This window comes from Phoca vitulina, unplaced genomic scaffold (genome assembly GCF_004348235.1).
Source record: "Phoca vitulina isolate PV1807 unplaced genomic scaffold, GSC_HSeal_1.0 scaffold12, whole genome shotgun sequence".
NCBI lineage: Eukaryota > Metazoa > Chordata > Mammalia > Carnivora > Phocidae > Phoca > Phoca vitulina.
In genome coordinates, this window is record NW_022589715.1 from 46,644,517 (window position 1) to 46,671,205 (window position 26,689).

Genomic DNA, 26,689 nt, shown 5'->3' on the forward strand with positions numbered 1-26,689 from the left:
GACAGCTCGGCTGCCGGTGCCCGTGAGCGTCTCTACTTCTGCACCACCTCGGTCCGCTTCCTGTGGACCTGGGTGCTCCCTCCTCCTTTTGTGAATTCTGTGTAAAATCCATGTTTTTAGGACGTGTATGCCTATTTAAAATACATATCCAAAACATATAGCTGAAGCAAAACCACCCACAGTGGACGGGGTAGTTCTGGCCACAGCTTGTTAGCTGGCGTGCTACCACACACTGATCCTTTCAACTCAGTCAGCGAAGGCTCGCGGAGCCCATGCCGCATGGGAGATGTTCCAAGGAGACACACACACACAAAGAAAGGAAATAACGGTCCCCTCTGGAGCTTGTAGTTCTGTGAGAAATTCAGGATGTATACAGAGAAAACGATAGTCATAGGGCGCCTGGCTGGCTCAGTCGGTGGAGCACTCGACTCTTGATCTCAGGGTTGTGAGTTCGAGCCCCACGTTGGGTGTAGAGATTACTTAAAAATAAAATCTTAAAAAAAAAAGAGGTAGTCATATACGATGAAAGAAAGAAAAGCATAAACTAGAGTAGGTGGAATATATAAATGCTTCATCCAAGAAACATTAATAAGCACCTACTGTGTGCTCACAATGGTGCTAAGTGCAATCATCAGGGCAACGAAGGACAAGATTCAGATTATATCTGACTTGTAAGACACCTTATTACATGTGCAAAGCTCTCTCATAACATATTTGTATGTCCAAAACAAGGCAGTGGTGTGCATGACGTGCCTGTGGGCCTCACCAGTGCCTTGGGGACCTCAAGGCCACAGCCTAGAAGACAACGTCGGGGTGCTGGCGTGGCCACACGCAGAAGTCTGGCACCAAAGAGGAAGAATCTGATAGATGGGGAAAGACACAAACATTTCTAACAGTCTCTGCTCAGAGGGGGTTTATGGTAAGGGAGACAAACATAGGCGAACACTTTATCACAAGTCAGAACGGGGTAAATACTAAGAGTTACAGTAATGAGGGGATGCTAAGAAAAGACTCAGAAGAGGCAGTATTTAGTCGTGCCCTACTGAATAGAAAGGTACAGACACGACCTGCCAGCCACGTGGTTTTGGTCAACTCACTTCTTTCTTAGAGGCTTAGTGTCTCTGCCACAAACTGGGAGAATGTCAGGGACAAATGCTTTGAAGGCTATAAAGTGCTCTAAGAATGTCTTATACCGCCAAAGAATCCAGGATGTTAGTTCAACTGAGGAAATAGTCATTTATCAAAACCTACAAGAGTCTTCCTCTGTACACAACCTACGATCAGAAAAAGCGGGACCAGAGCAGAGAATTCTTTAACAGACAAGCCCCAGGGGACGCCCGGGTGGCTCAGTCGGTTAAGCGGCTGCCTTAGGCTCACTCGGGTCATGATCCCAGGGCCCTGGGATCGAGTCCCACATCGGGCTCCTTGCTCAGCAGGGAGCCCGCTTCTCCCTCTGCCTGTGCTCGCTCTGTCAAATAAATAAAATCTTAAAAACAAACAAACAAAAACAGACAAGCCCCAGATGTCCGAAGTCTAGACCAGCTTCTGACTCCTTTATGAGATAGATAAAACGTAAGACAACCAAGTAAGAACGGCCCTTACGACTGGTGGCTTATGGAACGTGAAGGGGCAACTCTGTCACTTCCAAAGCGCATAGTAGCAACCTCTATCCAAACATGTGTTTCTCCTAAGAAGCCCAAAATAGGTATCAGGCCTGGCTCTGGGAACACTCCACCCCGCAAAGGGCGCTCTCCCAAATCCGAGAGGCCACGTGCACTGCAGCTAGCTTCTGAAGATGAAAAGTGTTTTGTCAGAAATCCAACTTAGAACCACTTCTGCGGTAATTCTCCGTTATAGTAGTCTGTGAAGCCCCGTCTCCTTTGTGTAGTTTTTGGGTCACCTTTTGAGCTCATTTTGCATTTAACTCTGTGAAATGAAAACATCATTTTTTAGCCCCCCCCCTGAAAATAACTCTGTCTTTCAAGGAAGCTGGGTTGGGTCCCTTTGGGGAGCATTTTGTTAAGTTGGTTCAACAAGCATCGGTGATGAGTTTATTGAATTTGCCCCCCTCTCCTTAAACTAAAGAGCACTGGGGAAGGAGAAAGAATTTTGTTAAAGGGCTATAAATTCCTAAGAGGTCAATGTTTTCAAAAGGTTTCCAAATATTTGGCTTTATTATTAGTATTTTTTGATCTTTAGTTCAGTTGTGAAGTGGTATAATTTGTAAGATCACCGGCCCGAGTAGCTGTTAGTGAAAAAGTTCTTGAAATGGAAGGTTTAGCTTCTAATTTTTGGCAACTGTCATCTTCATGTACTTTGATTTGTAATAAGTCAGTCTTCCAATTAATTTAACGATTATTTGAGAGCTAGTGAACCGGATCTTTGGCCTCCGTTCCATCACTATCTTCCTTTTGACCGCCTGACTGATCCCAAGTCCTGTTCAGATGGGCTGGAGAAAAAGGAGAGAAAATGAGGCGTGGGGTAGCAGAAGGACAGTGTGCTCTGCCTGACCGCGTCCTCACGACCCAACACTTCCTCATCTCCAAAAGGAGAGGCCTGCACTGGATGGCCACATCACACAGTTCAAAATGCTCAGCCTAACACTGTTCACCCCCGGGGGCAGCCCTAGTAACAGATTTAATGTGGGAGGAGGTTTCAACTACTGGCTAGCAATCAAGCTCTAGGATTCTGTTTTATCTGCGCTGACCCCACAAGGCAGAGGATCAAGACTTGGCTAAATATGGCCCTTCGGCGAGCTTCATTTCCCCATCTGTGAAGGGAGAATAAATATAGCACACACATGTTAAGATAAACGAGAGAGCTGGTCAAGTGTTTTGAGCTCTTCAACACACACGCCTGACTTTCCAAAAAAAGACAAACCACAACTTCAGAGCTGGTGCGATTTCTTTTGTGCACAGCGAGGTGACTTCCCTTGTTGTAAAGGATTTAGAGCTGAAATTCTACATCGTCGGCGGCTCTAATTACACGTCCCTTTCACTGAAACGGAGGTCAGCTGGCCTAAGGCATGCAGAAAGAAGGTAAATGTCAGGGCACACTCCCATGCAGGACACTTCTTTTCGGGTTTTCTCGGCACAAAGTTCATGGCGGTGGAATATTTGTTCATTCATTTGTCCCACCAAGTACCCAGCAGCTAGGTGCTGGCCACTGTGTAGGCTACGGTGAAAAACAGACACGGCCCCGGCCCTCATGAGCTCGCAGGATAACAGAGGGAAGGCAAGGGCCTCTCAGCTCGGGCAATACTGCTCCACGTTGGGGGATCTTTTGGAGATGTGGGGGTGTTTCTATGGTCAACACCAATGGGGGACCTCTACGGGCATTTAGGGATGGGAGCCAGCATGCTATATAACCTGTGTAATGAAAAACGGACCCAGGTCCCACAGGATTGGTGAGTCTACTGCCAGGCGTTGATGAACATGAAAGACCCTTGTATAATTACCTGAATCCAGGACCTAACTCTGTTGTATATAAAAGCACAAAGTATTTGTTGCACGGTTTTCATGTATTTTCTAGGAAGGTAATTTCAGTGCAAATTGAAGGAGAAAGGTAGACTGTACTTTATTTCGTGCAAAACATTATAGGAGCTGCTTACCTTTGTAGAAAACTGCACAGCCCTGGCAATCTCGCTCTTAGCGTGGAACCACCAATAAAACACAATTATATTCGTCAACCTCGATAGCTGGGCATTCATGGTAATTCCAGCTGTAGGTGTAGGCATCTGACTACTTCATTGTGATTTGTGTAGTACTCAGCCCTGGGAACTTAGGAATTTAATGCTGAAATAAATATTTTTATTGTGAATTACTTTCCTTTTATTCTCCTTCATATCGTAAGATGTTACCTTCATTTAAAATGATGTGTAGAGAGTACACCTCCTGTAGATTTCATCTGAGGATGAGGAAAGGAGACATGTTTGTTATAAAAAGGGGAGATGGGTCTCATACAGTTGAGGCACTGAGCCAGGCATTTAACAAAATGAGACCGAAGTGACGAGAAATGCAGATCGGGATAGTTGCTCTGAGACACAAGGAGCCAGGTACTGGGAGAGAAAATAACCAGGGAGGCCAGATTCAGTCTGGGGGGTCAGGAAAGACCTCTTGGAGGGAGAGACATCCAACCTGAGATCTGGGGTGGGGGGCAGTTTAAGGAACCAGATAGAGGACAGTGTGTGCAAAAGCCCTGAGGCAGAATCACGCTGACAGACAACTGAGGTCCTGGGAAAAGGCCAGAGTGACAGACAAGGTAGGGTTGGAGAGGGAGCCATCCTGGACCATCAGAACCTACTGCAATGGAAAGTTATGGAAAGGTTCAGGGGGAAAAAAAGTCATGTAATTTTTTTTTTTAAAAAGGCAACTCAGGCTGCTTTGTGGAGAATGAATTAGAGGTGGACAGGAGAACCGGAGAAAGGCCATTACAGTAATTCGGGCAAGAGAAGATGATACAGCTAGAGAAACGGGGGATTCTAGATCTACCCTGGAAATGGACTCAGGCTTGGGCGAGGGGCTGGATGTGGGGCTGAAGGTCAGGGAGGTCTCTGGAAGAATCCAGGGTTCAGCTTGTGCAGCTGGATGGATGGTCTTGGACAGGGATGACGAAGCCTGTGGGTGGAGAAGCACATGAGGGAGAAAACTCAAGAGGCCAGTGTTGGATGTGTTAAGCTTGAGATGTCAAGTACACAGTCAGAAAAGTATATGTGGAGGAGTTCTCTGCCTTCTGAGTGTCAGACCTAGCTCCAGACGCTTCCTTTTAGCTGAATCAGAAGCATCCCAAATTCGACATTTCTGCACTACAATCATTTCTTCTCCCTCAAATGTCCAACTCTTGCTGTGTTCCTCATCTCAGTACAAGATACCACCATGCAATCAGGCCCGAGCCAGACCCGGAGACGACCCGATACCCAGTAAGACAGCCCTTGCCCAGCCCCTCACTGTCCTTCCCCTCCCAGACTCCTTTACCTGGGCGGCTCCTATTCATCTTCCAAGCTCTGGTCTAAAAATCTCTGCATCCAACAAACCTTCTCTGAACCCACAATTCGATTAACCACCCACTGCTCTGTGCTTCCTCAGCACCCTGGGCCCCTCCCGCCATTGTGCTAGAACTGGACTGCCTCCCTCCTTATCTGTATCCTCCATAGACCCCCTGAGGGCAGGGGACAGTTCAAAGCGTGGCTTATAGTAGCTGCTTACTAAATTCCTGTTGAATGAACGAGGGTGCTGTGTGGGAAGGCGAAGTCCAAAAGGTCCACTGCAGCCAGATCGCGGCTGGCTTGCACTGGGCTGGCTACAAAGCCGCAGAAGGTAGATCAAATGTCTGAATTCTCCAGCAACATTGCTGGCACCGCCCTCAGCCAAGAATCAAACCGCCTCCTGCGAGCAGGGCGATTTTCCTGTGATGCACCGAGGGGTCCAACCCACCCCCCCGAACAACGGAGCTCTGACGTAGCAGAGCCTCAGACCGAGATACTTTCAGCACGTTAGGCCCTGCTACTGCTCTTCACCGCGGCCTTTTTTTCATTGTCTGGACATCTGTTTTACCTAGGGAAGGGGGGTATTGTTGACTGCCTACCCAGCATCCTTCTACTTCCTCCCTTCCTAAAACTGACTTAGTTCCGACCCATCTCTCCTCCACCCCGACGCATGCCTGCAAAGCCTCGGAGTCCATCCTTAGCTAGAAGAATTCCTGGTTAGGCTCAGCCAATCATGGAGTTCCATTCGCCACGGTCGGCCACAGCCATTGGCTCCGGAGTGGGCACCTGACCTAAGTTGTCCAATCAGAATGAAGTAGCCCCTGGATTTTCCAAGGGGCTCATTCCCTGCCCCCAGGGTCGTGGTCACTGATATTTGGATGGGTACAGGACCCAAGAAGTCTGATCACAATAAGTATTCCCTAGATCATCCAAGGTAGCTACCCCCTCCTCCGTCTTCTGCTGCTCCTCTTCGTCTCTTTCTCTCCCTCCTCCATCCACTCCCATCAGTATATAAGGATTTGCCGCTCACTGGCCCCATCTCTGCAGCTCATGGAGACTATGTGGGGACTCCCCTCTACATCAGCCAGTGCTGTGGTCCCTGTATCACACTGGAGTATGCTACCCCGGGACTAGCCACACAGAGGGAGTCGTATGTGAGTATCAGGACTGACACTGCCAGGGGCCCATCAACATCTGGGCTACAGGTCACCTGGGCTTCCCACAGCCGGGGTTCGGGGGACCACACATGGAGCACAGATAGCCAACAGAGAACTGGGAGTTAGAGACGAGCCAAATCCAGGGGAAGCACAATCTTCCTCAGCTGTGGACTAACACCTGCCGTTCTCTGCCTCGGAGGCCAGGGAAGACGCTTGCGAAGCCTGAAGACACTCATTGACATATATACCTACTCCTGGGCTTTTAATGTACTAGAAAACAAGCAGCCAAGCAGCAAGAGAAGACCCCAGGAACTACACTCTGATTAAGCCTGAAATGCTGGTTTTCTCCATGTCCAGAATGAGGCAGCCAAACTGCACGGAGGAGTTAAACCATGACTAACAGGCCCATTTGGAATCTGAGTACTTGAACCACACTCCTTGGCCAAACAGACGGTGCAATCTGCCATCTGAGACGGGGAAGACTTCTGGGCGGGCAGTTAAATCAGGACAACCTAATGTAGTTCACAAATACACTTTCACAGAACAGACCCTTGAAAAAACACAATTTACGTTAGGGTGATGAACAGTTTTGCAACTAGATCGAGGTGCTGGTTGTGCAACACTGTGAATGTACTAAATGCCACTGGATTGTGCTCTTTAAAATGATTAACTTTATGTTCTATCAACTTCACCTTAATTTCAGAAAAATACACACAGGTCCACAAGTATGCAAAGCAGGGCCCTTGTGCCTATGTGCACACACACACACATATACACACAGACACATACATGCACACTCTCACAGAGATTTCTTTGAAATTCAGAGAGGTGCCGCACAGGGCAGAAACACCCAACGCATCAACTCCTCGGGACCTGAGTTAGATCACCACTACACTCCTCCACGGTGTTGAGCATGGCTTACCCCCACTCTACCTGTCCTGCATCACTTCCTTCACCTGCCCCCCTCCAGCTCTGGACTACGGAAGGTTCCCGACCAGAGTCTGCCAGGCCCGTAGCACATAATCGCACCACCTTGCTCCAGCCTTATTTCACTTCCCAGCCCTGAGGAGCGCGGCTTGCTCCCACTCTCACGCCAACGCCAGCTCCCCACTGACCCTGCACCATTAGCCTATGAGATCGGGCAGCTCCCACTTGACAGAGGAGGAAGCCGAGGCTCGGAGAAGCTCATCCCGCGTCCAGAGGCCCAGGAGAGTGGGGCAGAAGTGAGGCAGGACTGCCGTCCTAACAACTACTTTAGGCCCCTCCTGGCCCCTTTGTTTTGACCAGGCTGTAGATCGTAGGCTTTGGACACAGACTTTTTGAATCTCTGAATCACAGGCTTCTGAGCTGTGTTACTTCCCACTTCTTTCCTTTACCTACAGAATGGACTAAGCGTCGTCGGGAAGGCTGAATGAGAATGAGCTCCATACAGTAGGAAAGGCTCCCGGCAAACGTGGTGGCTGCTAGCTTATGGCCATGCACAGTGGGGCTCCTTCTGCACTCAGTTTCAGCCACTTTGGGGCAGAGTCATGCATTTTATTGAAACTGCATTGCACGTGGGCGGTGGCACGGCCGCCGGGGCCTTGCAGGCTCACAGCGCACACAGCCGCGGGCAGTTTTCGGCGGCTCGCTGTGAAACGGTAGCCGGACGCACGTTTGCACCAGCAATCCCGTGTGTTCCGAGAGGCTCGGCCAACCCAGAAGCAGGCGCTCCCACTGCCCAGAACCTGGCTGGGCAGCTGGGGCATGTGCGGAAGCAAACTGGGAGCCGGGGAAACGAAATTAAAGAGATGGAGTGCTCCCGGCCGACCAGAAAGCTGGCAACAGCGAAACTTGGGGACAAAAGCACCAGGTACGTGGTCATTCCCGTGGTTCCAGGCATCCATTCTCTTTCGGGTATCCTCACGGAACCCTGGAGGCAGCGCGGGGACAGGTGCTGTGACCCCGCCCTCCCCGGGCACCGAGGACAGCCGCTGCGCCCAGGGCACCAGCTGAAGTGGTGGGACAGTCGGGTGGGGCGGGGGGCAGGGGGGCTGGCTGGTGGGTCGGTGGGGGGGAGCGTGGTTTTCAGTCTTAGAGGCGTGGGCCCTACGGTCTGGTCAGATTGCACAGGGACCTGCGCGGTGCCCGCTCCGAGCTCACCCGGTGCTCCCCCTCAGGTGAGTCCTGTCAGAGCCCCCAGTCCAGCACCTCAGCTCCTTCACTGCATGTGTCATGTGCTGCCTGGAAAATCAAAGCACGCCTCGCCCTTCAGGGAGGCACTGGCTGACTTAGGCGATCTAGTAAGACACTGGCAGCAGGCGGAAGGCCCTAGAAAACTGAATTACAGACGTGGAGCCACAGGGCCTGGTCTGAGGCCCAGCGTTGCCGCTCATGGGCCGTGCGTGTAACCTTAAGAGTTCTTTCAGTGTCTCTGGGTCTGTTTTCTCATCCATTTAAAAAAAAAAAAAAAAAAGGACAGGAAGATAATATCACCTACCTCATAAGGTGGTTGTTGTGGCTAAATGGGATCAACAAGTCCAAAGAAGGCCTCAAATGTAGGCACAGAATTAATGACAGGAGACGTATGTGCTAAGGGGCACAGGAATTCAGAGGGGAGACAATTGGTCGGCCCTTGAGGACTACAAAAGGCTGCATGGAAAAATCCACACGCCCTAATGTTTCTCTCTTAGTCTGCCACCGTGGCACAGACCTTCAGAAGACTTCCCTGGCCCCCCACGGCACCCCTTAGAAAGTCCAAGCCCTTCAGCCTGGTGTTGGAGGTTAACCACGGCGGACGGCCGACTCCCTCCTAGCTTACATCTACCGGCCTCCCTGGTGACCACCCAGTGGAGGCAGTCTGCTGCTTGCCTGTGCGTCTCCCTCTGTGTTTTCTCTTGGCCTGGGGTACCTTGTCCTACCTGTGTCCCCTCCTCACCCCATACACAGGTGTCATCTTCTCTTCTAAGAAAACTGCCTGTCCCCAGAGCTGGAAGTGCTCCTGCCCGCCTCCCACTGTCATTAACACCTGTAGGTATGGTGAATAAATCAAGGGGAACTATGGTAGGACACCCTAATAATCCGACATAAGGCTGCATTTTGAGAATTAGATTAATGAAAATCAAACTGTAACTGTTATTAGTCATCTGCAGTATGGGTCACACTGGAAAACACCCAAATCCAATCAAGGGGACTAGAATGTAACTAAAGAAAGCCGTAACCTGATACAGTGTGCTTTGGCCTGGTTGAAAAATAGGTTAACTGAAAAGTCGTGGTCTACACAGACTCTACACAGAGTCCAGCAGAGGAGAAACTGCATAATTAGAATCTCAGCGTCCGCCTAGCTCTGCCGACGGTAAGACGCTGGCCGTGGTGGACACACACAGCCCGGTCACTAGAAAGCCACACTCTCGTGTGGAAGGAAAAGTTCATCACTGGGTTCTAGGGCCCGGATAAAATATACATTTCCTCTAAGATTTCTAATTCTGTGTGCTCCACAGCCTCCATCCCAAGCAAGCCTCTTCTGAATTCATTTTCCCAAGTCCCGTGATGCTAAGGAAAGCTACGATGGATAGCAGGCGCCGGAAAGAATATCTATCACTATAACTTTGTTCTTCATATTTCTGTTTTCTAGTTATATAAAAAAAAAACGGGATGACTTTAGTTAAATCCCAGCCAACTGAACACACGCATTTATCTCTGATTGCTCCCAAATCCTCTAACATTATGGTAATTAAAAAAAAAAAAAAAAGAAAGACAAAAGGCATAAAGCCAGAGGGACAAAGCAAACAGGAAAGGAGACAAGAGCAAAACAATTCTAGAAGCTGGGAGGTAGAAGAACGAGTGGGACTTGACTTAGCAGACTCAGAAGGGCAGCAATGAGGGGAAAGGTAGGAAGCCCCTAAAGACAGAACCCCCTGAAGGTGTGGGAACTGCAGCGGCCTGTTCACCTGCAGGTGGATTGAAGCGGGAGCCACAACAAGGGGATGAAGTGAGTCTGCTTATGCAGCACTTAAATCCCAGGTTCCATGCTCTATCATGGTGAGCACTCTCCCGAACCCCGACAAAAGGCAGGGGGAGTTAGTGTCTGGAGAGGGTAGAACAGAGGGTTCCCTGGATCGGGGTGGCGGGGGGGACGCAAGGTCCAGTTGAACACACTGAACACAAGGTCAGGACACATGCTAAAAATTAAGACCCCTACTCTGCTTCCGGCACTCCCTTCCCAGAACGGTGGCAGCTGTGCGTGAACCCCTCAGACAGGAGAGAGGAAGATTCCTTTCTAAGGAATATGAGTAGCCCAAGGGGAGAGACCAAAATCTGATGTTAAAGATTCCCCAGTGAAAAGGCCCCGACAGCTCGCCTCTAGCAGTTCTCAACTGCGGTGTCAGGGGTAGTGAGGGGTGATGGTGCCCCAAGGGAACATTCCGTCATGTCTGGAGACATGTTTGATGGTCATGGCTGGGGTAGAGTGCTACAGGCACCTCCCTGTGGGAAGAGGCACGGGTGCTGCTAAACACCCTGCCGTACACAGGACAGCTCCCCACAACAAAGAATTTTCCAGCCCAAAATATCAAGAGTGCTGGGGGGGGAAACCCTGACCTTCAGTAAGGACCAGAGTCAGCCAGCTTCGCTCACACACAGAGCTTCCCACATGCCCCAGTTCCATCTCATAAGAACAAGTGGACCTCTGAGGAACGACCATGAAAGACAGATCAAAATGTGATACTATGCAGGGAACAAAAGTTTTGAGTAACTATTATTAATATCCTCAGAGAAATTGGAAAAGACAATCAAAAAAGCAAAACAAACCAGACCTAGAAGATGCCAAAGGGGAAAAAAAAAGGAACGTCTAAAGAACAGGAAAAGGCTCTTAAAAATTAAAAATAGAATCACATTTAAAGAAATAATAGAAGGGGTGGATGATAAAATGGAGGAACTCTCCCCAAAATAGAGCAAAAACAGGGGATAAATATTAAAAAAAATTAGAGGACCAGCCCAAGAACTCCCACATTTAAATACTGGGAGTTGTAGTGTAATAGAAAAGATCAACTGGAAATGAAGAGATCAAAGAAATAAACCAAGAAAATTTCTCAGAACCAAAGGACATGAGTTCCAGATTGAAAGGGTCCACGATAGCCAGCTAGACCCTACTCCAAAACCCATGATTGTGAAATTTCAGGGAGCCTGATGTGGGGCTCGATCCCAGCACCCTGGGATCATGACCTGAGCCGAAAGCAGACACTTAACGACTGAGCCACCCAGGTGCCCCGAGAAGTAAATTTCTAAATATATTCAATATCACCACCTAGAGCCAAACACTAATATTTTGACAGTTTTGTTCCAATTTTTTTCTTCACATATGACATTCATGGGTATTTTTCGAAGTTGTAATCATGCTATATATATATATAGTTTTAATCCTTTTTCACACATAACACATCATTAGCCTTTTCACCATCTTTAAATATTTGCTGAAAGCAGATTTTTTTTTTTAAGATTTTATTTATTTATTTGAGAGAGAGAGAGAGAGAATCCGAAGCAGACTCCCCTTCCCGAGCACGGAGCCTGATGTGGGGCTTGATCCCACGATTGCAAGATCACGACCTGAGCCGAAACCAAGAGTCGGATGCTTAACCAACTGAGCCACCCAGGTGCCCCTTGAAAGCAGTTTTTAATGGCTGTGATTATCCTAATACACATCATGCTATCATTTAACAAATCCCTTTTTACTATGCATTGATGTGTTCATAATTTATCACTATTATAAAATTCATTGTGAAAAAATAATTTTATGTAAATCTCTGTGTACTCTGATGCTTCCTGCATATAAATTCATAGAAATGGATCACTGAAGTGATCTTTGCCAAATTAACCCTCAACAGTTTGGGTCCGTTTTTACTCCCAACAGTGGTGCACAGAGCATCAGCTTCCCTAACTCCTGGGTATCAATTTTTCCCATCTTGTCCAACTTGATAGGTAAAATAAAAAGGTTTTATTTGCATATCTCTGCGTCTTGTGTATTCATTGGCTATTATAGTCCCCACTTACCCATGGGGATACATTCCAAGACCCCCAGTGGGTGCCTGAAACTGCAGACAGTACTGAACCCTCTACTAACCTATACACACATACCTATGATCAAGTTTATTTATAAATTAGGTAGAGTAAGAAATTAACAACAATAACTAATAATGAGGGCACCTGGGTGGCTCAGTTGGTTGAGCGACTGCCTTCGGCTCAGGTCATGATCCTGGAGTCCCTGGATCGAGTCCCGCGTCGGGCTCCCTGCTCGGCAGGGAGTCTGCTTCTCCCTCTGACCCTCCCCCCTCTCATGTGCTCTCTCTCATTCTCTCTCTCTCAAATAAATAATAAATAAAATCTTTAAAAAATAATAATAATGAGATAAAACAATATACCATAATGAAAGTTATGCAAAGTGGTCTCTCTCTCAAAATATCTTACTGTGCCGTACTTGCCCTCCTTCTTGGGATGCCGTGAGATGCGTAGCCCACATGATGAGATGCAGCGAGGTGAGGACGTAAGTCAGCACTGTGACGGAGCGTTAGGATATTACTGCCCTTCTGATAGTATGTCAGGAGGAGGCTGCTTCCGGACTGCAGGTGACCACGGGTGACTGAAGCTTCAGGAAGCAAACCCGTGGACGGTGGAGGCGGGGGGAACTACTATATGCTCTGCTTCTTTTGTGAGCTTTTGGTTTATGTCTTGTGTCTATTTTCCCACCGAGACCACATGGTAAATTAATCCTTTGGCAACTTCGTTTATGTCTGGATCTCTTACGAGTTAACACAAATCAGACCCATGGAACCAATGATCCGTGAGCGCCTGGATTGTGTTTCTGAATCTCAATGGCCCCACTATCTGTGAGGCTCTGGGCAAGTGGCCAAGACACCTTTATGTCACCCCTCACGTTCTACCATTTCCACCTTCTCTTGGCACATCACACTGCTTGCTTTTCTCTTTCTTTTCTATCACATTTCTACTTGTGTTTTGGTCATCTGTATACATCTTCTCTTCCTACTGGACTCTAAATGCCTATCTGATGGGTCTTTATTCCTCACCTCACGTGTGTTTAACAGATACTCTTAGATCTGGTGACTAAAGATATAAAGGTGTGGGTGGGGGTCGGGAGACCATATTATGAACAGAGGTACAGATGGAACGGGAGCCTGGAAGGGGAGACGGGAGACCAGCTCCACCCCTCCCTGAGGCAAGGGTGAAGACAGCGCAAGGGGTGCACGTGCAACAGAGTTTGACTTTCTGCCTCGGCACCCAAAAACGGGTTCCCAGAGCCTGGGGCAGAGTGCCCCTGTAATAAAGCTGACAAAAAGGAATAAAAAGGAAAGACAAGAATTATTCAGCCATAAAAAGGAATGAACTACCGATACATTCTATAATACGGATGAACTTTGAAAACATTACACTGAGGGAAGAAGCCTGACAGAAAAGGCTGCATAGGGCATGATTCCATTTCTATGAAATGTCTGGAATAGGCAAGTCTATAGAGACAGAAAGTAGTTTAGTGGTTGCCAGGGGCTGGGGGGGACAGGAGAATGGACAGTGACTGCTAATGGGTATAGGGTTTCTTTGGGGGATGATGAGAATGTTCTGGAATTAAATAGTGGTGATGGTTGCACAACTTTGTAAATATATAAAATCCACTGAATGTGAGTTATATCTCAATTTTTGAGAAGGAAGGAGAAGTAAAACTTATACACCCAACGGTTTGGTCCATGAGGAATTTCTGAGGGATCCCCTGCTTTGTAACACCAGCTTGCCCAGGCTGTGATGCTTCCACACTGCTCCTTGAGGTCGGGCAGCAGGATGTCACAGCTCCCCGCAGGGGAGCAGGCAGCATGCGTGTGTCCCCTCCTCTCCAGGCCGAGCTGAACAAGTCAACCCACTCACTCTCCCCTCCCCCTGCAGCTAACAGAGTGCCACAGGACACACTCTGGAGGGACACCTGACATAAAACACACTGCCAGACTCGTATAGATCCAGACTTGCTGGAGAACAGTTCACATCCTGGTCAATATTTTATCCAAATAGACCTGGCAGCCTTTGTGCTAATGGGCTCTATGAGTTAAGAAATGAGTTCTATTATGCTTAAATGGGCAATGCTTTAGAATGACCACCTATAATCTGATTTTAAAGACCTTCCATAATGTCCAGACAGATCAGAGCTGTTCTCACTGGAAAGGTTCTTTCCACAATAATCTTTCCAACGGAGTCCCCTAAATCTCACGCTCACCTAGCTCCTGCTGGGATCCCCCAACCTCGTGCTAAGTGCTGGGCACCACAGGTAGTCCCCCTCTGGGGGCTTATAATCTGGGTGCCGAGGAAAGAGTTCGACATGAATACGACCAAATGCTGGACTGTGACCTCTAGACAATTTCTCCATTGAAATTCAAAGAAAGGGTTCAACTGCAAGATGGCTGGAGTCACAGAGGAGGAAGGAGGTCATAGGGTGCATCAACCTCAGAAGGACCTTCTCACTTTCCGCAGGCTGGACAGAGACCTGGATGAAGGCTTCAGTCTTTCCACACCCCCACCCCGGGTCTGAAGGAAGCAGGGAGCCTGCCACCTCTCTCGCCTGTTGCCCCTCACATCCAGCATCCCTCCAGAGCCAGGGCCCACTAGAAACACCTTAAGGTAATAAATGTGAGCCCTGAACCAGCTCACTGGGGAGGACAGCCCTTTGAAAAGTAAGCTGGGAAAAGTGCCTTTTCAAAGACAGCCCTTTGAAAAGTAAGCTGAAAAGTGAGCTTCCATTTTAATTGAACTGGACCATCAGGAGTAAATGTTCTCTCTCTCTCTCCCTGGCAGCTCTTAGAGGGGGCATAATTTGAGCCAACACATTTATAATCCCAACCATTATGCCATGTGAAAGAGGATGGTTTTTCTATACTGAAACAAGTTTGGAAAAAAAGAAAGAGAAAGAGAGGAGGGGGAGGGAGAGAGAGAGGGAGGGAGGGAGAGAGAGGGGAGGGAGGGAGGGAGGAAGGAAGGAAGGAAGGTCAGCCGGCCAGGAGAATGGAAGAGGACACTTACACAGAAAGCTTTGGTCAGCCAGACTAATTACGGCCCAGATGCATGTCTGAGTAACAGCCCTTCCTCCAACCGCTCCTGGTGACCTGCCTGAGGAGTTTTAATACAAAAGGACGTCATAGCCCATCTGTTGCTTTGGAACTAATTTAGCACACACCAAACTGGCCTAGTCCTCAGGGGCAGGTCTGTCACCACCCGGAGTGCTAACCTCAGCTACAGTGAACAGAGCAGGGCCCAGGCCCCAATCTGTCTAGCCACTTAATGCACAGGAGACAAAATGCCTTGGCACTTAGACCTCATCAAGGAATACCAGTGGAGCCTACTATGTGCACAGCCCTGGGCCAGACAGCACATCAGTGGAGTCAAGGGCAGTTTAGGAAGTTCTGTTTCAAATTTCTTCTGATAGTGCCCTTGGCCCCGTCGGCACCAGACAAGCTAAGTAGGCGGCTTCGATTCATCCCAACAAATATGGAGAGTCCCAGCCCTGTGTAAAGAACCAGAAATAGGGGGCGCCTGGGTGGCTCAGTTGGTTAGGCGACTGCCTTCGGTTCAGGTCATGATCCTGGAGTCCCGGGATCGAGTCCCGCATCGGGCTCCCTGCTCAGCAGGAAGTCTGCTTCTCCCTCTCCCGCTCCCCCCTCTTGTGCTCTCTCTCTCAAATAAATAGATAAAATCTTAAAAAAAAAAAACAAACAAACTAGAAATAGGGTGTGTGGAGGTGTATGTGGTGGGGTGGGGGGTAAAAAGTGAATAAATTATGTTCCCTGTACTCCAGGGACAGTGTACGAGGTGGGGGGGTGTGTGTGTGAGGTCTGTGTGTGTGTGTGCACAGTATGTACGGTGTATGCACGTAAGTCTGGGGGGAATGTGTGTGTGTGTATGTGTGTGGGGGGTGTGTGTCTATGTGTGTCATGTAAATGTGTGTGTGTGTGGTGTGTATGTATATAGTATGTGTGTATATGTGTGGTGTGTGTGTAGGCAGTGTGTGTGTGGTGTGTGTGAGGGGGTGTATATGTGGGGTGAGGGGTGTGTGTGGTGTGCATGTGGTGTATGTATGTGTGTATGTGTATGGTGTGTGTGTGTGAAGGGGTATGTGTGTGTGGTGTGTATGTGGTGTGTGTGTGTGTGTGGTGTGCATGTGTGTGGTATATATGTGGTGGGGGGGTGTGGGGGGACAGGGGAGGGGCGGAGGGGAGGCGGCTTGCTCTGAGGAGACAGTAAGTACACAAACATTCATTAACTCAGTGGCTCTGACTTTTTAGCGCGCGTCAGAATCCCCCGGAGGGTCTGCTGTGACAGAGCTGTCCCCGAGTTTCCGATTCAGGAGGTCTGCGGTGGAGCCTAAGAAACCGGATTTCTAACAAGTTCCTGCGAGATGGGTTTCGGTTCGAGGAGCACATCTGGGAACCAGGGCAGTAATTCAAACTTTTGCTGAGCATCTAGTACATGGAAGAATTCAATCTGGGCACTTTCTGCACCAACGAATCAACCTGGAGAACCCCTATGGAGCTGAGCTCCCAGGAGTAGCTGGTCTCCTATGGACAGAGCCGGCCCCCCCGGCCCCCCCCCCACTCCATGAACAGGCAGCGGCTCCCCTCCCATCACTGGGTGTGGGCCCTACCCCTTCGCTGAACTGGGAGCTCCTCCTCGGGGCAGGGCCTATGCCTGGCCTCTCCCCGGTAAGCCCTGCCCCTCGCCGGGTCCCCATCTAGCTGCGGTTCTCGGGGACTGTTTGCTGACAGACCGCATGAAGGTTTTCAGCTCGTCCTGACAGCCAAGGGGGGGGGCGGCTACCGCAGGGGCAGGAGGAAGGGGGGTCCCTGCAGACCTGCTGTCAATGGGGGCAGCTCAGGAAGGCGAGCAAAATGAGCAGGGGTGGGAGAGGCAGCCTCGGGTTGTAAACAGGCAATATTCAGCTATAAGTGGGACAGATTGGAAATGCTTCACTTGGAAACAGCTTTCACCTAAATAGGAACTCTCAGAGGGAGGAAAGGAAGGCCTAGGGCAGCCCCTATGGGGACAGAAAAGGCACCTTGGCAGGCCAAAGCTGCCCGGCCCAGCAGCCCCCAGATAGCAAGCTCGTGTCAAGTCAAGGCTAGCAGGCCAAAAACAAGGGCGAAGACGCAAAGGGCTGGGGAGGAAGGAGTCAGCTGAAGTCAACGTAGAACTTTCCCGGTCCCCCCTTCCCTGCGCGCAAACAGCACTGAGCTGCTTCCAGACCCTCACAGGCAGCAGCCACCTGCACCACCCAGGGGAAGGCGTCTTTTGAAGCAGGAGAGTATGTTAATGAACACACTGACAAAACACCCTTAACTTCCGGGGGGCAGTGTTTAGGGGGGCCACGTTAGCAGGAGCCCCTACCGGTCCACCTACAGACAATTCCATCAGCTCTTCTATCTAGAAAAGCGATGTGCTTGGGATGTCCTTCTTGCAGGAAACATTCAACAATGGAATACATGCGATGTAAAAGAGACATTTAACACCATCGAGCTGATTAGCATGAGTAATTTAACATAAAGAACCCAGGGCTTGGAGAGGGGCAGCCTGCTGTTGCCTTCCAGCAGCTTCGTCGCCTGGAACCCATCGCTTAACCTCCCTGACCCCGCAAATGGAGGCAAACCCACTTGCTTCCTTTCCTCACAGAGCAGGTGAGAGGCCTCCGGGAGGAACCAAATGCAACATGCTATGCACTCTGTGAAAATGCCACTCAGCGGGAGGGTGTAGGTAGTAAACCCCAGATTCTACCCCGAGTCTGGGCAGGGCTGGCAAGTCTGGGATCGGGAGAGAGGCGGCTGGTCCCCTACTCCCACCAGTCACTCGACAAGAAGACAGTGACAACAATAAAGTCCCTTCCCCCCCCCCACTTTCTGTTCTTTCTATGAAAATCAACAAGCAACACAGCACCAGATTAATATCTCTCTGATTACTAAGTTGTCAGTTACCGGGTGAAACACTCTGTAATTTAATGATCAGCCCTGCTCCACAAGTCGACACTGATACAGGATCTGGGGTCCATACAGACACATTTGGGACACCCCCTTGTGCCTGTGCTTCCCACGCTCTTCCCCCCCACCCAGAATACGAGCTCCCCGTGACCCTCTGCCCGCGTGACCTCATTTAATCCAATGCTCCGCCCCCGTCTCACTTCACGGGACAGGGAGATCATGAGTTGTGCACACGGTAGGGTGGAGGGGCCAGCAGTGAAGTGGCTGAGGTGGGACAGCTCCCCCTGGAAGGGACGGCCCAAGCCCAGGGTTGCCTGTCCCAGGCCCTACCCCACCACCTTGAGCCCGAGAGCTGGGAAGCTCTGGTTTGATCCAATGACTCTGCGAGGAGGTACATCTACCATCCCCATTTGACAGATGAGAACACTGAATTGCCAAGAGGTGAAGACCCTCGCTGGGAAGTGGGCCCTGGTAGTGCAGCGTGGGGGCTCACAGCGGCCACCAGTATACTCTAGTCTCTCCCACCTCTTCCCGCAAGCCCACGCCCTCCAAAAAGCGCAGCCCTGCCACCTCTTCTGGGGTGGGACCATGAAGCACTTGGTTTCACAGGATGAGCTTTCCCAGCTGTGTAGGCAATCAGACCCCCTCCTGTCCGCTCCCACAGACACTGCATCAACAGCGCCTGAGCTGACCAGGTGTGGGCCCCCAGCGCTGGCCTGGACCATCACTCTCAGCCGCCATGCGCGGTGACTACAGGCACCATCTCTGATCCTTACTGCAACCCCGGGAGGCAGACATTACCTCCCCAGTGCGCAGGGAGGGAGGAGCCGGCTGGCCCATGGCCTTCCAGCCACAGAGAAGAGGAGCCGGGATCCAGAGCTGGTCTGGAGAATCCCAAACCCACACTTCCGTGGCCCAGTGGCCTCCTCCTCAGGGGACCTAGACATGAGAGGCCTCAGGAAAGTTGCAAAGGCCTGAGCCTGAGAGACAGTATTGGGGGACAGGCCCACTGGTGACCGCTAAGCCCCCAGGCTCTCGGTGGGAGTATAATGGATGCCGGCTGCATCCCTCGGAGCCTGGGATTCCTTTGACCCTTGGAGACTTCAACTGTATTAAAGCTGTTTTCCAAGCAACGGGTTGTGCCTGAAGCTATCATCTAAGGGCTCTCACCTTAGTCTTGGGTTAACCTTTTTGCAGAAAGGAGCTGACAGCCAAAGAAAAATCAGCTCAGTCTGAGAAATATTTGTTGTATGCCTTCCGTGCCCCAGGTACCTGACTAAGTGCTGGAGTCGGGGAGGAGAAAAAGACAGTCAGTCCTCACGCAGCTCAGAGAGAGCAAGAAACAGCCCCAGAGGGCCCGGCAGGCAGTGGATCTGGAAGAACTCTCCTCGGGGAGCCCCGGGAGAGCTCCCATGAACCGGCCGTGGCCGCCGCGCAGCCTCCCCGGCCGGCCTCCCCACGCTTTCTCGGACGAAGCAGCGGCCTGCCAGAAACTAAAAGAGGAACAGCAAACTGCTGAGGGCAAGGAAAGCTGCTCCTTGATCTGAGCTTGCCAAATTAGGGCAAAACCAAGCCCCTCCGAGTGAAAGGAAATCCAGCTGAGACTCACCAATTTCAGTTTTTAAAGACATGTGTGGTCTTGGGTTCCATTTCGTTGTAACATCTCCTCTTCCCTCCTCCTTGCAGTTTGCTATTCTGTATCGGCGGCCTCTTGGTAGTGCCCACTGCTGCCAGCACGTGTGTCCTTGCTGGAAACTGATACCCCCAGGGAAAGCTGCTTTGTTCTCTCTTGTTTTAATACCCCTAGGTCTCATCTTTGAAACCCTAAATTCCACAACAAAACCGCAAACACCCCGTTCCCCATAAGGCCTCCGACCCATGAGCTGTGAAATAATGCTGCCCACCTTTTTCATACCGTGGCACACACAGAAATGACAACATATGCCCAGGCCCCTTGAGGCTGCACACGGCCCCCCGCCCCTCCCAGAGCTAAGAGGATGGGATCTGAGCACACCTGTAACACCCGCTTCGGATACACCTGCTGGGAAGCTTTGGTTCCCATCGGATAAATGTCAGTGAACCTCAAGACAATCAGGACAGATGTGGAAGAGCCAGGCAGATCAGAGGAAGGGGAAAGGGCCCATGTGCACACAACAGAAAACCAATGAGAGCTGACGGAGACTGCTCCCACCCTGGGGCTCCTGTCTGCACGACCACGGTCTGAGCTGACATAGCCCAAACCCACATCAGAGAGACAACAAGGGGAGCATAGGACATTCAGTCACTGCAGAAGCTTTGGAGCCAACAAAGGCCATCCACCTTCCCAACGCAGAGGAGGAAACCAGAATTCTGTATAATGTGGTGCAGGCTGGAGATATAAATAGCTTCTAAAAAGGTTAGGGAAAATGCACAGACGACAAATCTACAGTAGGTTACTAAGGGAAACCAGGATGCTTAGGGCCAGCAGCTCACCTGTTGAAGCTGTGTTGGGGAGGAACTCTGGGGCTCCTCCCAAACTCTGCTCTCTGGGCTCTTCGGGATGCAGTGTGGGGCTGCTGGCCCCTGGAGCCTGCGTAATGTGAGTGGGGGCTTCCTAAGCCCTACCGACGTGCCCTGCAGGCCCCCTCCAAAGGAAGGAAAACCTTTTTCCTAACTACATCTCTGTCTAGTTTCCATAAGCCTACTCACTCTCAAATTCCTCATCTGGCAGGAGTCTACCTTCGTGGCTACTGGGAGGATGCCTGCCTGAAGGCAGGAGGAGCCTGATGAGTGGCAAACCATGGCCCTCCCCCTGGTCCCTTCCCATTCTACAAGGCCCTTAGGTGCCTGCCACCCCAAGAAACCCAGAAGGTGGGGCATTCCAAGGCTGCCTCCCCTGGAGATTCCTTTCTGGAGGGAAAGTACTTCCCTGGTTCCCCAGAGGGCTTGGAGGGCAGCCACAGCTGCTGGGCTATGTCAAGTAAGAAACAGATCTCACTTGTCACTGAAAAGCCAATCCCAGGGACACCTAAGTTAAAGATATTTATAGCTCTCATGTATGCATCCTTGAACCTGTGTGTGTTTCAGCCAACAGACATAGCAACACCACACCCAAAAGCATACATAAGGACTTCCACACACTGAGGCAGTGGCTAAATCTGGAACTTTAGGGAACCCAAACGCATCCCCAACACACACCCTCCCGAGAGCAGGTATTCTGGGACCTGGGATAAACTGGGCGCCAGTCCTTCCCCCTTTAGGGTATCAAGTTCTGCCTTCCTGCCAAGGATTAAGAGATCAGCCTGGAGCCCATTGCTCAAGAGCAGCTTGCCAGGCTGCTCCCCAACAGCTCATCTGCACAGAGAGCGAGAGCTCTCCCCACTTCTCCTGAGCTCCAAACAGCACAGAGGCAGGAGGGAAAGTACTGCCTGTCCCGTCCCTCCCCGGTGGGCAATGGGGCTGCTGCGGAACCCACACTGAAGTCCTGAGAGGCGGGCAAGAAAGGAGAAGCTCCACCAAGGCCCAGGCCGGAAGCCAGACCCCTCCACCAGGCCCCGGGGAGGAGGAAGCCACCACGGCCCTCAACTTCCACTCTAAAATGCTGGGCAGTCAAAATGTCAGGGCCGCTCCTGGGCTTGGCCAAGAGAGGGGGGCTTCCCTTCGGCCAAGTGTGTTGGGGATGTTGAGGGATGTGCCCAGAAGAGCGCATGATGGGGACTAAAGCACACTCACATTCATATTCATTCATCCTCTCTCTCTCTCTCTCTGTGCCAATAGCCACAGAGGCCAAGGGGGAAGCGACCTCCTCCGGAAGGCCAAAGGTCATCTATGACAGTCATCTTTTATGTTCCCTAGTGTGTAAATTGGGCTAATGTTACCTATAGCTTTGAACTTGACTGGGGTCAAAGAGGATACCAAGAGCAAGCACAAAGACTAGAAGTTTCCACCCAAGGGAGGCACGATTTCTGTTATTCAAATACAGCGAGTGACCATTCTGAGCCAAGATTATGGAGAGAAAGTGACGTTTTCCAGGGCTGTGCGCTTCCTCCTTAGCCCTTCTTACCTCCCAAAGTAGAGTCAGCTGAAACCTACAGACCCCACTTGTTTCTCCGAGTGTACACTGGACTCCTTGCTCTTCTAAGTTTTTCTCCCGTCACTGGGCACACAGGCTCTGACGGAGAAAGGTGACCATCTGATACCACAGGGCATTTAGAGCAGGGAGCACTGACTGCGTCCACGGGTCCAGTGATGGGGACTGTGGGACTCCTGAAGTACGAGCTGGCTCCATACCTCCGGGTGAGAAGGTTCTAGCATCTGGCATCTCGTGGAATTTCTGTCAACTGCAGACATAATACACTAGTCTCTTCTGCCCGTGACCCCCTGCCCCCAACAAAACTGCCCGGAGTGCAGTACTATCATTTCTTGTAATATTTATACCCATCTTCTATGAGCGAAGAACAGTGCCAGCCACTTTTACATACCTTAAACAGTTTAGGCCAGTCTACGACACTGCACCATAGTTTTGAATTATCCACGTTTTTACTAGATCACAAAGGTTAGGTACAGCCAGAATCACATGACCAGGATAGCAAGTGGGAGATCTGAGCTCGGGCCTCTTTGGTTCCAAAGCCCGTGGGCTTTTCTCTGCTGTCCGTGAGGCTTCAAAATGTCTCTCTACATGTGCGTATGCATGTCTGTGTGTTTATTGACCATTACTGTTATCGTAGATTAATCTGATGCTGATTCATAGAGGCACGAGATCTTAATGACCAAGAACAACACAGGAATCTCCTATTTAACACACATGAACAGGTATCTGGTTCAGATCCTTCTCTCTATGCTATCATCAGCCATGGCAGATCCCTATCTTAAATTTATTCTTTTGTAATCCCCAGGTGCTTAGCACCGTGCTAGGCATGCACTGGGCACTCCTCATTTAATCTCCTTGATGATTACATTGCTAAGATTGCTTATTAGTAATAAACCCGTTAAGTGCTGAAAGATGAATTATCACTAACTTTTATCTAAAAGGAAAAGTTCCAGACACTGGGAAAAACACCAAGGGGCCTTAAAACACATCTTGGTCAACAGAGTAGGTGTCCCACCACTGGGTGAAAACAGGAATATGTGAACCTTCCTAATAGTTTGATCCCATTTGGAATGTGTCTTACAATCGCCACGGGACACAGCAATCATGAGGACTTGTGGGAAGCCCTGGTTTTGTGAGTGGGTCCAACTTCAGGTGATGATTTGGATCTGGGTTCTCTCCTCTGCAGTGGTAGCACACAACCCCCGTTCAGAGAATGGCTGTCCAGATTCCAGGTACCATGTCTACAGACCCACAAGGAATCCATTCAACCCAGGTGGCATCTCGGCCTCTCCTGTGGCTTCCTGTGTGTATAACCACCTCAAACTGGGGCAAATTCAGACCCATGTCCTAATCCCAACAATACCTGTCAGTAGCTGTGTGACCTGAGGTCAGCTACCTAGCTTCTCTGAGCCCCAGTTTCCCCATCTGCAGAGCTAGAATACCACTTAGCTCATGGGGTCGTTTTGTGGAGAGAAGAGTATTTGCATGTGGCCGCCCCATGCCTGATACGCAGAAGGAACTCAGTAAATACTAGTTGGGTTTGAAGGTGCACAGAACAGGTCTGACACACACATCCTGTTGAATAGGGCTCGCGGTCAAATGAATGGTCATGGTGACAAGTTAAAGGAGAAAAGGGAAGAGGTGGTAGTGAGAGCAGTTAAAATTAGAGACGATATTTAAAATCCGGCCTCCTTTTCAACCAACGATAAATGTTATTTATCAACCGTACGGCTCAAAAGTTGGTTTTACTTAATGGACTGTGTTCTGCCTCTTGCCCTCCATACGTTCCTATAGAATAAGTAACAGCTACGAGGTAGGCAGCCTGAAGGGGCCCCGGCAAGCTAAGGACTGGTTGTAGTGACTTGGGTCGGTTTGGTGAAGGGGGACAGCCTCTGACACCTTGCGCTGCCAACAGTTTCTCTATGCTCAGATGCTCCTCTAACTTAACAGTTTAGAAACCAGAAGCCCCATCAAGACACCCTCCATAAGGCATTTCTCAGAATCCAACCTGGAACCACAATTCTGAAATCCAAATCTAGAAAAGCTGCAAAGAATAGCTCCCCTTTATTGAGCACCTACCCGAGTGCGCCAGGCTCAGTACTAAGCATCTGGCATATAATATACGAACAGGGAATGTTCTGAAACCCATCGCATGGATAAGGAAACTGTACTAGCGGACATCCGCCAGAGCACTCTCTAAGCCCCTCAGCTGTTCCCATGTCCTCAAGGACTCAAGTCTGCTTGCCACGTGGAAACTTCTGCCCATGTCTAATCACAGGGCTGGATTCTGTAAAACTTCATCACACGCAATCATCCCGGCCCCACAGCAAAAGTGGGTCTGGGAAGAGGGACAGAGACAGGGAGGAGAGCCACCTCTGATTTGCTAACGGTCAGAGGCTGCCAGGAGGATTGTGCATTTTCTTTCTGCACAATAATCTCTCCCAAAGAAAACCCAGACAAAGTCACCTGGCCTTCCTGGGGGGGGGGGGGGGGAGGAGGAGCTCTTCCTCCAAGACTCATACTGAACTCCTAACCCTTCCTCCTCCTCCCTACCCCAGGGAGTGGCTGGATGATTGTTGTTTCATTTCTTTTTTTCCCTGTGGTCCTCTGGTAACACCACAAATTACGTTTGCAGGGACTCGAGTCCCAGAGAGCAATGATGTTGTAATAAACATAACCAGGACCAAATGCCTTCCCATCATATTAGATGATGCCATTTCGCACCAATCAGGCTCCTCGGGCAGGCAGACCACTCACCAATGAGGGACCAGACAGAGGCTGTGAGGGGGAGACCTGGTCATCTGCAACTAAAAATAAGGGCGCTTCACGATTGGCCGCTGCCACTTTGCAACAGGAGTTGGGACCCACACACCAGGCACCATACACAAAGCACACACAGGCAAAAACTTTCATAGCCCAGGGGTTCGCACGGGGTGGGCTGGGATGGGTTTGTTGTTGGGTTGTGTGGGTTTTGTTTTTTCCTTTTCCTAATTTGCTGACTTGAAAAAAGAAATAAAGACTTGATCCACAGGGGCCCCTCGAAGACACACCCTCCTTCCTAGACATCTGTTTCCAAAGGCCATGTACAGCCACCCCGAATTAAGGAAAGGCAAGGGGGTGTCGGCCAGGGGCCAAGACACTCACCTGTCCGGCCGTGTCATAGAGTCCCAGGAGGTACTGCTTGCCCCCTACGGTGACACTGACTGCAAGGGCAGAAGTGGGGGCGGGGAGAGAAGCTCGATTATCTAGGGTCTGGGGCAATCTCCCTCCCCATCAGGACCCGCTTATGCCAACCCAGCTGGAAGCATGCGGGCGCTCCCCGGGAGATGTCACCCCTTTTCCCTTGTGCCGAGCTCACTGTTAAGTGGCAGTGAGGCCGGGGTGTGATGTGGCCCCACTTGCCCACTCCCTTCTCCCAAGTCCCCTGGCCACGTCTCGCCCAGTGCCCCAAGTGTTTCGCCGGGGGATTTGGGGCAGTAGGGAGGAGGCCGTGGGAAGGTCAAGGAGGTCGGCCCAGGGCGTCCGAGGGCTGGGAAGTGCGGGGAGCCGGGACTGGGCCGGGGGTGGGGCGGGGTAGGAAGACGGGTCTCCTCCGCCCGCGACAAGGAGGGCCAGAGGGGAGGCCTGGGGGTGGGGCCGGGAGCCCCGCGTAGGGCCAGGCGCCGGAGAGGGTGGGGAGCGCGCTCGGGGGAGGCGGCGAGGGGGCTCCGCCAAAGTTGCTCCAAAGTTCCCGGCCCGGGGAGGGGCCCCTTAGTCAGCAGTTCCGAGGCTTACCTGCGTAGTGGTCGAAGACGGTGGGCACGTACTCCTCCGGGAAGGCGTCGTTGGCATAGCTCATGAGTAGGCACGTCTTGCCCACCGCCCCGTCGCCGACCACCACGCACTTGAGCATCAGCGCGCCGGGCCCGTGAGCCATGCTGCGGCCGGCCGGCCTCCGGGCATGGTCCCCCCGGAGCCCCCGCCCCGGCCCCGGGCTCAGCCCCAGCCCGCCTGGGGGGTCCGCCGCCGCCGCCGCCGCCGCTCCGCGCAGCAGGGCCGCCCCCCCGGCCCCATGCAGCGGCTCCCCCCGCCCGAGGGGAGGGGGCGGCGGGCCCGGGGCGCTGCCGCCGCCTCGGTCGCTGCCCGGATCCCCGCCCGGGCCCCGGTCGCCGCGCCCGCCCGCTGCCCCCGCCGCTCGGCGCCCGCGCCCTCTCCCCGGCCCGGCCTCCCCAGGAGGATCCGCTGGATCATAAGACTGGCCGGCCCCCGGGGGAGACAGCAACTTTGGGGAGGGCAGCGGAGGGGAGGGGCCAGGCGGCTCTCCCCGCCCCGCGCCGGCCCGGGCCCCCTCCCGGCTGGGCCCCGGAGGAGGGCGGGCCCAGGCGCCTCCGCGAGCGCCGGCCGCCCGCCCCGCGCCCCCGCCCGCCGGCTCCGCGCCCCGCGCCGGGCGCCCCGCCCGGGGCCGCCGCTCGGCCCTGCCCGCTCACCCTAGCTTGACTCCCCGCGAGGG

The 26,689-nt window shown here is 51.4% G+C and overlaps 1 protein-coding gene across 2 annotated transcripts in view; it reads right to left on the minus strand.

Moving 5' to 3' along the window:
* The window catches only part of RHOQ (ras homolog family member Q), a 34,502-nt gene extending 8,315 nt beyond the window's left edge, over positions 1–26,187 (minus strand). The window contains exons 1-2 of one of the 2 annotated variants that reach the window (XM_032411045.1): positions 25,975–26,186; positions 25,345–25,403 (exon numbers count right to left, since the gene is read on the minus strand). In XM_032411045.1, the coding sequence (XP_032266936.1) occupies positions 25,345–25,403; positions 25,975–26,116 (201 nt within the window). In that variant the 5' untranslated portion in view covers positions 26,117–26,186. Of the gene's footprint in view, positions 1–25,344; positions 25,404–25,974 lie in introns of both variants that reach the window. The other variant, XM_032411046.1, reaches the window with a different exon arrangement.
* Between the last annotated feature and the right edge of the window lie 502 nt (positions 26,188–26,689).